At 40.1% G+C, this 13,129-nt stretch overlaps 1 protein-coding gene across 1 annotated transcript in view; it reads right to left on the bottom strand.

Annotated features, from left to right (window-relative positions):
• Positions 1-3,060: 3,060 nt before the first annotated feature.
• The window catches only part of TMEM132B (transmembrane protein 132B), a 367,192-nt gene continuing 357,123 nt past the window's right edge, over positions 3,061-13,129 (bottom strand). Inside the window, exons 7-9 of the mRNA XM_024196810.3 lie at positions 7,975-8,248; positions 6,554-6,745; positions 3,061-5,050 (exon numbers count right to left, since the gene is read on the bottom strand). Coding sequence (XP_024052578.2) covers positions 3,899-5,050; positions 6,554-6,745; positions 7,975-8,248 — 1,618 coding nt within the window. The 3' untranslated portion in view covers positions 3,061-3,898. The remainder of the gene's footprint in view (positions 5,051-6,553; positions 6,746-7,974; positions 8,249-13,129) is intronic.

Below are 13,129 nucleotides of genomic sequence, written 5' to 3'. Positions count from 1 at the left end.
CTGTCATTGTCTTAATTTACAGTTTATTTTGTACAGGTTTCATTATGTTATACATCTAAGACTTACCATACTGTATAAATATTTGGGGCATGATGAATATACATATTCAGTGTTGTATATTCAGTAGTTAGCGTATGCATTTCACTATAGACTATACAGTGTATTTCAATGTAGTGTATACAATATGTATTTCAGAAAAGAGCATATCGTCTATGACTATTTGGTATCCCATTCATGATGCACTCCACCTTGAAATACAGATTGTATCCCATTATATAATATACTGTTTCTACTGAATCATATGGCTGGAAGATTTTCTTCTACATTCCCCACTAAGAATTAAGGAACAGCATCTGGTACCATTATGAAGCTGTATCATTCTACATCCAGAGGACTAGGGGGACCTGTTTTCCCAAATTTGTATTTAAATCAGGAAGTGTGCAGAGACAAGCCATATGGAGCTAGTCTATAATGTCCAAATGAAATATAATAGTTCTGCACAGTTGGAAATGAATTCTTTCCTCAGTATTCTCCATGGGCCAGATCTTCAGCTGGTGGAGATAACCACTCAATGATTTACAGTAGCTGAGAGTCTGGCATTTTACAGTTCTAAAGTTGCTAAGAATCCAACATATTCAGTGAATCCTCCCTTGTATGGATAGTTGGCAGGGAAGGGGTGCGGAGAGAGAAGGGAGGAAACAAAAACACCCTCTATGCAACATATTGCCTTTTCTTTATGTAGAACAGTATGCATCACAAATATGAGTTGTTTATTCTGTATGGAGCCATCGGAGTTTCCTATCTCTGCAGTTACTGAAGCTTAATAGTTGTGGACATAGCAATCTAATTATTATTAGAGAATTTTGGAGAGACCCAGGTGGGTTTTAGTCATTTGAAGTTTCTTGATGATATATAATCTGCCTCCAAATGTCATTCCTTCCTTTGGTTAATAATTAGCCTCAGAAATATTTATTTGATGTTCTTTCACTTGATCTGCAAATAGTGTTCATTTCACAGGAGTGGTACTTTTTACACTGGTGTAGATCCAGAGTAACTCCGCTGCTTTTAATGGTGTCGCTCTGCATTTACACTGCTGCAACTGAGGGGGACACTTTGGACATTCTCATTTTCTCAGTTTTTGTTGTCCTTTGTTTTTTTAATTCTTTGGCCTTGTGCATTTTTATTTATTGTCACTTTCTATTTCTGAACTTTCATGTAGCATGTTAGATCTTTTAAAGTTTAACTATAATATATTTTTGTAGTTCCAGAGCATTGTCCATCTTTGCCAGATTCTATGTATTGGTGTGGCAGGCTAAATTCTGGTTCCCATTGTTTTGTTTTTGTTTACTGAGTTTTTGTTAACGACTATAGTTCTTTTACTTCTCTTTTTAACTGTTTGTATTTTGTAACTGGCGACCAGACTTGATGTCTAGGTGGACTTGCTGTGTGTGACTCCTGCATAGTACAAAGATCAAGGCTCCAAAACCAAACAGATCCTGTACTAGAGAGTGGGTTGGCCTAAGTGAAATTCTTTGTCAGATCAGCTAACAGCCATGCTAGACTATAAATTCCTCTTATATTCTCTGTATTTTTCCACGTCATCGTTTATTTTATATGTGCACACAATGGAACACCAGCGTGGAAATATGTGCACTCTACTCTTAGTGATCCTGGTCTCACGGCTACATAACTTTTAATGTGAAACACACAACAATTACCATTTTGCTCTTTTCAAGTCTTGTTCTTAGAGGGACAGTATAAACAGTGTGGCTTCTGACTCTTGTCTGACATTAAAATACTGGTCCCGAATCAGCAAAGTATTAAAGTCACTTTGGGATCAATGGGACTTAAGAATATGCTTAAGTACTTTGCTGAATATGGATGGACTCTAAGCAGTTTGCTGAACTGAGTGGATAACTACTTACGCGTTAGCCAAATGCAGAAAAATCTGGAGGAGCTGAATTTTATAAAGATTTTCTGGTTTTATTAATCAGGTTCACAATAGCAATCAAGACTTCTCTAGCAATCCTTGCTCAATTGGAAAAGGAGAAACTGTATGTTAAATATCTTGAGCATTAGTTTATTAAGATATGTGGTACGTCTGAGCTCACACTAAAGTGCCATCATGTTCATTATTTTGGGAGAGTGGGGGGATGTGAGGCAGTTGCCTTTGGATCAGCTGTCAATTACATTTTCTCATGATGGGCCAATGTACTGTTTTGCTTCTCTTAGGGTATGTCTACACTTACCTGGTAGTTCGGCGGCGAGTGATCGAACTTCTGGTTTCGACTTATCGCGTCTTGTCTGGACGTGATAAGTCGAACCAGGAAGTGCTCGCCGTCGACTGCGGTACTCGAGCTAGATGAGAGGAGTACCGCGGAGTCGACGGGGGAGCCTGCCTGCCGCGTGTGGACCGAGGTAAGATCGAACTAAGGTACTTCGAACTTCAGCTACGTTATTCACGTAGCTGAAGTTGCGTACCTTAGTTCGATTTGGGGGGTTAGTGTAGACCAAGCCTTAGACATTTCATGCGAAAAGGTTTCTTTGCTACAATTTTCAACACACTTCAATCGTACTTCAATGTAAAAATGCATATAATGTTTGTGGAATGGAAGCTTTGAATCTCCAGCATTCCTGTCAAATTTGGGAATAGCCATTATATAACTGTGCCCAGTATTTTCTTTTGTTATGGAGCTTGTTGTAAAGGTTTTCTCTGTACCAGACATATGATTAGAGATGGCTTTTAGACAGGGCCTGTGTGCACCAGCCATTGTAGATGGATGTCTATGTACTGCTAAACTGCAGCATCAATATAATATATATATTTTTAATACAGTGTAATACCAGTTTCAGGTCTTTGCTTATTTCCCAAGCAATCTGCTTCCTATTCAGTGCATTTCAATACTACGTTTGCATTTATCGTCAAAACAACATGTGTTGCCCACAAAGAATTTCCATAAGTGTTGTTTCATTGGAGGAATTTTGCTTTAAAGTGTGTTCTGCTTTGTTTTAAGTTATTTTTCATATTGTCAATGACCAAAATAAACCCAGGGCTGCTGCTTGATTTTTATTTTCCAGGGTTTATTGTTGTGTATATACAGTTCCCTGTAAAAAGATACAACCCTTTTCCAGTGTGAGATTTCTAATTTGTTTCTACATTCCAAATATTAAAGATTTGCATGGGAAGGAGAAAGATAATCAGTGATGAAGAGGTATCCTTTAGAGCTGATGCACATGAATAGAAAACCTGAATAACTGTAAATATACTGTGGAACACTTTGGTACAATCAAAAAAAAATCTCTAAAGAAAATATTTAATGTTCCCTAAATCAAACCATCTTCATAAACAATACAGATAAGAAATTAACCACATGTGGGTGTTTGTAGCTGTAAAATATAATGAGACTACTTGGCTGCATTGCTCATAGGCAAATAAAATTGGACAGATTCATTCAGATCTCTTTTAAAGTAAGCCTAGTCTCAGGCTGTACGCAAGAAATATCCACTGTGCTTTACAAAGGATGACGACTAGAAAAATCAACCAAAAAATCCCTTGTTTTCTGAATCACTGTTTATCATGAGTTGACAAACAACTGTAGTCTCCGCTGAGTCTGAGCATAATTGTATTAGCATTTAGCTAGTACCAGGCAGTATATGAAAACAGCCATCATGTGCGACACCTCCAACACCTACATGTAGCTGTTTCAGGGACACATCCTGGTTTATAGTGAAACAGGATTAGCTCAGCCAGCCTCTTGTACCCGCTCGATGATGTGCAGTTATCGTCTTAGAACCTCCAAAAGTTAGACTCCTTTGTAACCTATTGCTGACTGGACTGACTGCTCCACTATCCGTAAAACAGAAGGCATAAAGGTGAATACAAACATAAGAAAGTATTTTACATATTGTCTTGCAGTCTTTCCATATAGTCTCTAAGTTCCTTGGAATCGCCAAGATTCATATCTTGACATACCCATTTAATATTATCGTCACTGTCAAATAGAATTGAATTGGTGTAAGGACCTCCATCCTCTGGCAGTATTGTGGTATAGGAAGTGAACTTGACCCGCTTCCGTTTTGGCCCAGAAGGATTTATAGGTTCACTTTTAACTTCTTTCTCACAAGCATACTCACAAGATCTGAGGATCTGATTATGGAGAGTCTTCTGCGAGCTCCCATTAAGGAGAAAGTTGCTTTCTTCAAACTGCAGCCCTCTATCAATCATAGTAGTGCACTCCTCTGAGGGGAGCGAAATGTCAACAGGGTTTTCCAAGAGTTCAATCTCGTTTCCAAGCCAGACCCAGTCATGAGAATGGGGGATGTTGCCTTGCTCACTCACAGCAAACCTTTTGTGTCTATACTTCCAAGCAAATGCCACGCAGTTAATTAAGAAGACCAAAATTGCTAGGCAGAAAACACACAGCAGGGCATACATGCCAATCTCCAAATCAGTTAACCCTCTAGAAGTCAACGCAAGGTCATTGGGATTATTTTGTCCTGGTACCTCTACTTGGGTAGGAAAACTTGTGAAAGCAGTTGGGTTATTTTGGAGGCCATCCTCATGAGCCTTGTTCTGATCAATGGGAGATTTGGAAGTTGTGCTTTTGTTAGCATTGTCTTCATGATTGATAAAGGTTCCATGTTTGGCCCATTCTTGCACTGTCCTCTCCTGTTCTGCCGTGTTCTCTATAGCATTGTTCAGATGATGGTTAAACTCTCTATCTACATCATCAATGTTGTTGGTCCTTCCTTTGTGGTCAGACTCTTTCTGGCCAAATTTCACTTTGATATTTCCTTTACCAACAGCCAGAATGCTCTTTCGCTTCGTCTTCTGGCAAGGTTCACTGATCACCATTTCAATTTTAATCAGGGGTCCTTGCCCATCACCCTCTGCAACTACCAGAGGCCACTTTGACTGAAGGTTGTGCTGGGCAGATACCACCATTTCATCCAGTGAAGTGACTGTGACAGAAAAATCCTTGGAGTCATAAATATCTAAAGGTGTCACAGAGCCATCACTGAACAAAATCCAAGCACTGACTATGGCTTCCTATAAGAGGGAAAGGGGAGAAATAATAGTTTGAAAGTTAAGACACCACGTTTTAGGGTTTTGAGAGCTTACACTTACTTGACGCCAGTGTTATAAATATACTGTGTAGCTTTGTTTATGGGGGTTTTTTTGTTTGTTTTTTTGTTTGTTTTTACAAAAATGCTTCAACTCAGCTTCTGGTTTTGTGTGCTCTATTCCATTTAGATATTCATCTTATTTGCAGGTTCACTCTAATAAAATGTGCTTGCAAAACCATGCCCACAGTTATTTCTGGGTATAAAGTGAGAAGTCACTTTTCAACATCAAAGCCCATTGATGAAAATAATCAGATTTCCAAAATCACGATTTTTAATAAATTTAGAAAAATGTCATATAACAAGGGACATTTTGAAAATGCTCCTTGGCCTTAACATTATGTGTAATGTAATGCACTTGTATAAACTCTAGGTGTGGTGTTCATGCTCAGTCTATTTAAACAGAATGCATTATGAAACAGATTTGAATGAAATATTTCACATTTTCAATCATAGTATTTCTAACTATGCAATGGTATGGGAAAGGTATAGAAATGATTGTCGTTCCTTTTGGACACCACAGAAACACTTACAAAAAGGTGCTGCTGCTTACATTTTGAGGATAGTTTGCTCAAACTCAATGTTTTTCACAGCAGCATTAGTCATGCTACAAACATAGTTGCACATGACATACCTCACTATCAAAACATAACTGCTTTGATTAATAGGGAAAAATCTTACCTGCTTCTGTAGGACAAGATTCCACCACTCTGTCTCACACTGAGTTATATACCCTACTCCTTTCATAGTTTCATTTTCACTCTTGGTACTACTTACAGAATAAAGTGAGCACAAAGAGGGTGGCTGAATCTCATCCATCTCATCCTAATGAATGGGCCTGATCATACAAATGCCGTACTACTTAGTCTGGGTAGGGGCTGCAGGGGTTGAACCCATAGAAGGTACTCAAAACCCTCAGAGAAGATTTCAGCCATGCAAATCAGTGAGATGTTCACATTGAGCTAAGAGCTTCCCTGGGCTATACTGGTCCAAATCAAGGGGGAACAAGGTATAGGGATGGGAATCTTGCCCCTAGCTAAGTAGCCAGGAACCTTCCATCGCACACTGGAGTGCCTTGGGAAGTACACATGCCCACTGCAATGACACACTCCTCTTCCCCAATGGGGTGTGGTCCTCTGGAAGGAGGGGTATGCTCAGCCAGCTGCCATGAGCAACATGCATTGCTAGGAATCTTGGACTAGATGCATGGCCAATCTGTTACACATGTGGTATGGGTCTTTGGGTGGGAGTAGGCCAGCAATGAGTAAGCTACGAGGGGGAACTGTGTCTTAAGCTGTATGAGACGTCCTGCTTTTCAAACAGGCATACGTTATACATGCTGCATAGCTATACATGAGGCTTTTGCCTGGCATCCTACAAAACACAGTAACAAACCAACTATAATTATCAATACTATTTTGGACCATACCTGTTTTGGGGTATGAAGAATATCACAAGCAGATGCTGTGGAAACAATAGCTCTCTTATTTCCTTTGCTTATTTGTAAAGACAGAGACAAGCCCGCTACTAGTTGTACGCCTAGGTCTGTGATTGTTACGCGGTCGTCTAGCACAATCACTGTCTTCTCAGCCAGGATGGAATCAGAGAGAGGCGACAGCACCTTCAAAAAGCAAGTATGCCTTCTTGTTTTAAACAACAAATGACTCAATGTTCTAAAACAGAGTAACTAGATTTTCAATTCAGTTCTGTGTGTGTTGCATTCATTATAAGGTATAATTGATGTTTCCCAAAACGTTACACCCGTTTGCCATTTAATTACTATATATACCAAAAATAGTTTTATTAAACATGTCATTGTTTTTAAATTACAGCCTCATCCCTGAGCAGCATGGTACAGAATGGAGATTAATGAACTAAACTGAATGTATTTGATTTTTTAAAAAATATATAGTTACATTTACAATTTCTGTAAAATCTCCAATTAATATAATTACACTGCTGGCTATTGAATAATACTGATACTGTAATTTGACAGACAAGAAATACAGTCTACTGGCCTCAGAATATAAAACTGTAAGAGCTCAGCTGGGCTGATCTCTTTAAAAAGACAGAGGTCCAGATTGCCAAAGGTATTTAGGTGCTTAAATATGCTATTGGGATTGACAACAGTGCCTAAGTGAATTAGGCACTAAACACCCATTGACTTTCAATGGGAGTTAGTTACCTAACTTGCTTAGGTGCTCTTCTAAATCCCAGTTGATGCCTATCTTCACCTGTAGGTGCCTAAATACCTTTGGAAATCTAGCCCAAGGATGTTGATTCCACTGCCTATGAAGTCAATGGGAGTCTTTCTATTCACTGAGTGTTGGTTCATGCCCAAAATGTCACTGTCCTTTTATTTTAGGTCCAAAATATAGACTTTGTATACAAGGATATAATGGGAGGTTATGTAAGCAAATGCAGAAAGAAACAGTTCATGATTTTTTAATTAAATATCAATAATTTTAAGTTCCCGCTACCATTTTGTAAACACAAAATGCCACATTTTCAAAGATATTTAAGCACCTACAGCTAAAGATAGCTGTCAGGTGGCATTTTCAAAGAAGTTAAGTGCCTAACCTGCTTAGGTGCTTTTGAAAATCCCATTAGCCGCCTATCTGCATCTTTAGGTACATAAATACCTTTGAAAAACTGGCCCAAACTGCATTGTATTGCTGTAATTGAGAATCAAGCAATGAAAATGACTAGAAACAAAAGTGAAACCTATTCAGACGTCTGTGTTAAATTAATGTTTGTCCCAGACATAACAGCCTTTTATATTATAGCCAGTAATCAACTGCTCTCACCCCAAATTCTCCCCACCTATATAGGTATATTTTGAGCAGTTACCTGAACTGTGGTTATCCCATGTTCACGACCAACTAGCACCCGTCCATCCTGTAATTTAGCAATCTTAGGTTCTTCTACCTTCATGAAATCGGTCACGAGATCCGTGATGTCAAACTGCCACTCGGAGCCCAACATATAGGTCAGCTGGCCCCCAAAATCGGAAGACTCTGCTACAAACTGTGTGAGGACTCGCACCATGGCATGCTGGTACTGAAGGGTGCAGCCTCTTCCTTTCCTCTCATCATCCTCTTCATCATCACTGTCACGGGTAGGCCTGTAAATGGATGTGTATTTATTATCCTTAATTCTCAGGATCACATTACAGCCTTCAAAACTTCCACCCGAGTAGCAAGTCAATATATTAGTCTTTTCATTATCATCTCCCAGCCTGGTGAGGGGTGAGAAAATAGATTTTGATGCCTCGGCAGGAAAACTTGAATGACAATTTTGCACAGCTGTTTTATAATGTCCCAGTTAGAAGCCACACTCCGTTATGGCCAGCAGAGGATCGTCATCAGATTTTTGGATGCTTTTCCAAATTGAACCTCCCTGACCCTTTAAGGCATTTGCATCATTGCTGAAGATCCAGTGGATCTAGAACCTGTTTTATTTTTTCATCAGATGCTCAAATCCTCAAGGTGACTAAGAAAACCATCATGAAAAGTTTGACAGTAGGAGCTACAGTACCACCCTCCCCCCCCGTGCATGCTGATGGTTGCAGATCGGCCTGGGGGGAAGTGGAGGCTACATCTGCATAACAGGGGTGGCAGCTGCCACTTCTTAAGCATGACCCGTTCTGTAGCACCTTCATGGCGGTATCTTTGCTCATGTACTGCAAAGGTACAATACATTCAGGGACCCCCGCTTAGATCATGCTCCTCCTTTAGCCACCTCTCCAGCTCACAGAGCCATGTGCATTTAAGACATATGACATTACTATTTAATCTTAAATATAACGCTGTTCACGTGGGTAACTAGACAGGTATAATTCAATGCAACGCCATGCAGGAGTTCAGATAAACAGAACCCAACGCTTCCATATGTAATCAGCATATCAATTAATACATAACATCATATGATGTGCAAATAACAGACTGAGGCTCCTGGCTGGCTGTGCCATCACTCACAGCTATGCTCAATAGTACCATTAGAGACACCTGCTTTATAATTTTCTAATTATCTCCCCATATACTGTAATAATTGCAGCTATGCAGTTAAAGGTTCCTATAGGCTTTCTACAAAGTATCACAATGACTTGTACACGAATACTGCTGTTCATACACAGAGCAACATTTTCCATGCTTTAAACACTGTTTTTTCATTGATTCACTTTACACCCTAGGACAAGCACACAGATTCTCTAATTGAACCATTTTTGTTGTCTTGAAAGTCAGCTATTAAGCACTGGGTGGTCACACTTTCTCTCATTATGCCCTCCTGCTGTGCAATTCGTTGCCTAGAAATATTTGATTTCACTCCTTTTTTGTAACCATTTCTAAAGCTGGGATGGGGAAGAATCCTCTTATTTTTCATGGGGCTTGGGGAAGTATTTTCATGTTTGCTCTGTTCTTTTATCTCTTTGAAATACACAAGTTATGAAAAAGCTATTATAAAACACAATGGTTGTTGTAAGTGGTCTTACAATAAAGTTAGCAACCAATAAGTTGAAAAACGCTCTAAAAAATCCACATCCTTCAACGTGCTAGAACGGGGAAAATCCTGGTGTTCTGTAAATTAGTGTACTGATGTATACAGCAACGTGTCCAGAGTGTACATCATTGAATAGTATTTGCAGTGTTGTTGTAGCCAGGTTGGTCCCAGGTTATTAGAGAGACAAGGCAGGTGAGGTAATATCTTGGTAACATCAGGCTGGAAGAAGTGCTCCATGTAGAATCTTCACAGAAAGGAAATGTCTGCCGGGATGCTTGAATTTTTTCACATTATGAGCTACAGCTCCATTAGAAAGATTGTCTCATAGACACCTCTCCTCCCGTGTGATCCTGCAAACCAGCTCCACTCCTACTGACAAATTAATAACACAGCCATGTGGGTAATGCAGCAACTGTTCACATAAGATTAACTTTCTCAGGGAAGTTTCATAGACTCCATAGAAATGTAGGACTGGAAGGGACCTCGATAGGTTACCTAGTCCAATCCTCTGCAGTGAGGCAGGACTGAGTATTATCTAGACCATCCCTGACAGGTGTTTGTCTAATCTGCTCTAAAAAACCTCCAATGACAGAGATTCCACAACCTCCCTAGGTAATATGTTCGAGTGCTCAACTACCTTTACAGTTAGGATGTTTTTTTCCTAATGTGTAATCTAAATCTCCTTTGCTGCAATTTAAAGCCATTACTTCTTGTCCCATCCTCGGTGGTTAAGGAGATTAATTTATCACCCTCCTTTTGATAAGCCTGTCTCGTTCACCAGCACAAGTTGCGCCACTAAAAGATATTACCTCTTCCCCCGCCCTTGTCTGCCTAATACCATTGAATAAATTTCTCTAATATCATTGAAAAGTTACTTCACTGAAACCAATGGCATTTACACTCAGGAAGAATGTGGCACATTATATTTTAACAAAGGGATATTGAAGAATGACTTACAGCAGGACCACGCAAAAAGCAGTGCAAATCCTATGCACAGAAATTTATTTCACGCCAGCAGAAATAAACAAATATCCAAGGCAGATTTTCAAAATTGCTCTAAGCCCACAATGGGGGCCAGCTATTCCGATTCAGGCACCAACATAAATGGGCAGATTTTCAGAACTCTCAGCACCCACTTCAGAACTCTCATCTTAAAGAGCTCTTTGGAAAATCTGACCAGTTATTTCGATTCCTGGACAGGAGCTGTTGGTTGCTGAGCTCTTCTGAAAATCTACCCCCCGTTGAGTTTAGTCTAGGAATTATTTTTTTTTAAATAATCTGACCCCATAAAATGAGGCACAATGTAACCCAGATCTGAATCCGCCATGATTGGATTTTGCAAGATCAAAACCTGACTGAGGTTTTGCAAAACCCAGATCTGGCCTGTTTCTCATTTAGAGAAGAGAGAAACAATCAGTCTTTTACTACTCTGATGCAATTAATAGCTAATATCTAAAACTTTTATTTTATTTAGAGGCTTTTCTGTTCCAGAACCATGAGTCCTTGCCTCTGCCATCACAAAATGAAATCTGGCCTCCATCAGCTGATGGGTCCCAGTCAAGCAAAACAAATGTGATGGGAGCAGAGCTAAACTGCCCCTAGCCAGTTCAGGGCTTTGGAGGCTGTAAAATACTATAAAAGAACTTGTCCCCTTACCCATTCATTGAGCTGGACAGATATAGCTAAGAAAGGGATGAACTTTCAAAGAGTTCTCATTCTTAGACCAACCCTTTCTAGTTAGGACAGATGGACTCTGTCCTGTTGGTTCTCACTGAACATCCCACCTCTGTCTTTGTTGCCATATTCAGATTTGTTCTATCAATTCTAAGCAATGGGCCTGAACCAAAGAGCCAAAATCTGATAATCCCAAACTTTGGGAAAATTTTAACCCAGATCAGAGGTGTGACAGCAGCACGTGTCACTTTGATCCGGCTAACTCCAATAACAATAGCAGTGAAGCCACGGCAGCACCCCACCCCCGGACCCTGGGTATGTTCTTGAGCGGCTAGCCCATGCTGTCTCAGCTTCACTGCTATTGTTATTCAAGCTAGCCAGATCAAAACTACATGTGCTGCTGTCACACTTCTGATTGCCATATAGACATCCCCTTCAATTCAATTTTAAAATGGGTACTTATAGATTTGTGTTTTCCTTATTATTGTCACATACCAAATGTCTGACTCCGTCCGACCCACCTGTGTGTTGCCACTATTAAAGTTTAGTCTGCTGACTGAACCTGCAGATGACTAGAATTGTTCACAGGGAAAATATATTCAGTTTCCATTCAAAATGGGTAGGGTGGGGATGGGGGAATCAGTCAGCTCCATTCTGCTCCACAGAAATGTGAGCTGGGGGAGACAGATTGGACAGTTTTGTGCAGATGACAGGGAAGTTACATGCCATGCTCCCTCTGTTACCTGCGGTCTATGGAAGCCACTCCAACTCCATGAGGTCAGCCCTGCAACAAGTCAGAAGAGCTTATGTCCTTGGCCACAGGAGGTGAAGCCAACGAGAAGCTGCTACCTGCAACATGCTGCTTTCTAGAGCTCACAGGTATCCCCCTGGGAGATAATGCTACCCCAACAAGCACTAGTATCTGCAGAGCAGAGTGACTCCCCCAGGAGCTGTACTACCAGTAAGTAGAGATCACTCCAATTATTGCCCTCACTGCAGACTCCAGACCTCTCCAGTCATGGAATCACCAGGGTTCATCTCCCTGGGAAGGGTTTTGTAATATAGCCCACTGTTGTTGTCATCTGAATATTTCTACATACAAGTCCACATTTCTTAGTACCTTCAAACTTTTCCGTTGCCCAAACATGTAGAATGTTAGAAAAGTTTTGAGAGTACGTTAGATCTTAGAATGTCTGAGGCTAAGCCCACGCCCGTTGGTAACGTTGTAACGTTGGTGCAAAGACGGAAAGTGATGTGCCGGCAGTTTCAGAACATGCTTTGCAAATTTCCATTGCCAGGTGCCAATTCAAGTTGTCCTTCTTTGATTCAAGGGTGTTTTTAAACGAATGATATCCATTTCCACTTCAAAGCCACAACTCCCTGATTCAGTTAATAAGACAGAGCTTTTCAGTATTTTGCCTTCTCGGACCCAACAAAGTGTTTGAAATCCATTACGTTACATGGTCCTCGTAGAGCCCTAACGTCTTGTTAGTGATCTTAGTAGGCCTAAAATCCTTCCTTGAACTTCCTTGAGCTCATTTTAAGATGTGCCCTCTTAAATGCAAGCTGCTGCTTCATATTGCCTTTTTTTTCTGGTTACCTCTAAGGTTAGTGAGCCTTGTGCTTTGAATATCTTTCAGAATTCTGCTTATCCATATTTCTCGCTCCTTTACAAATGTATTCAGAAGATTTTTGCTTGTCTGGACTGCACCAAGGTTGCCAGAATTCCATTTCATTTACATTTCAGACAGATAAAATCCTTGCTAGAGGGTAGAGTTAAAACAACCCTGTTATAATGGTGCCTGCTAGCAATGATATAATCAGTGATCTG

Source organism: Terrapene carolina, unplaced genomic scaffold (assembly GCF_002925995.2).
Source record: "Terrapene carolina triunguis isolate 2854851 unplaced genomic scaffold, T_m_triunguis-2.0 Scaffold234, whole genome shotgun sequence".
Lineage (NCBI taxonomy): Eukaryota > Metazoa > Chordata > Testudines > Emydidae > Terrapene > Terrapene triunguis.
This window is presented reverse-complemented; position numbering and strand designations above follow the sequence as displayed.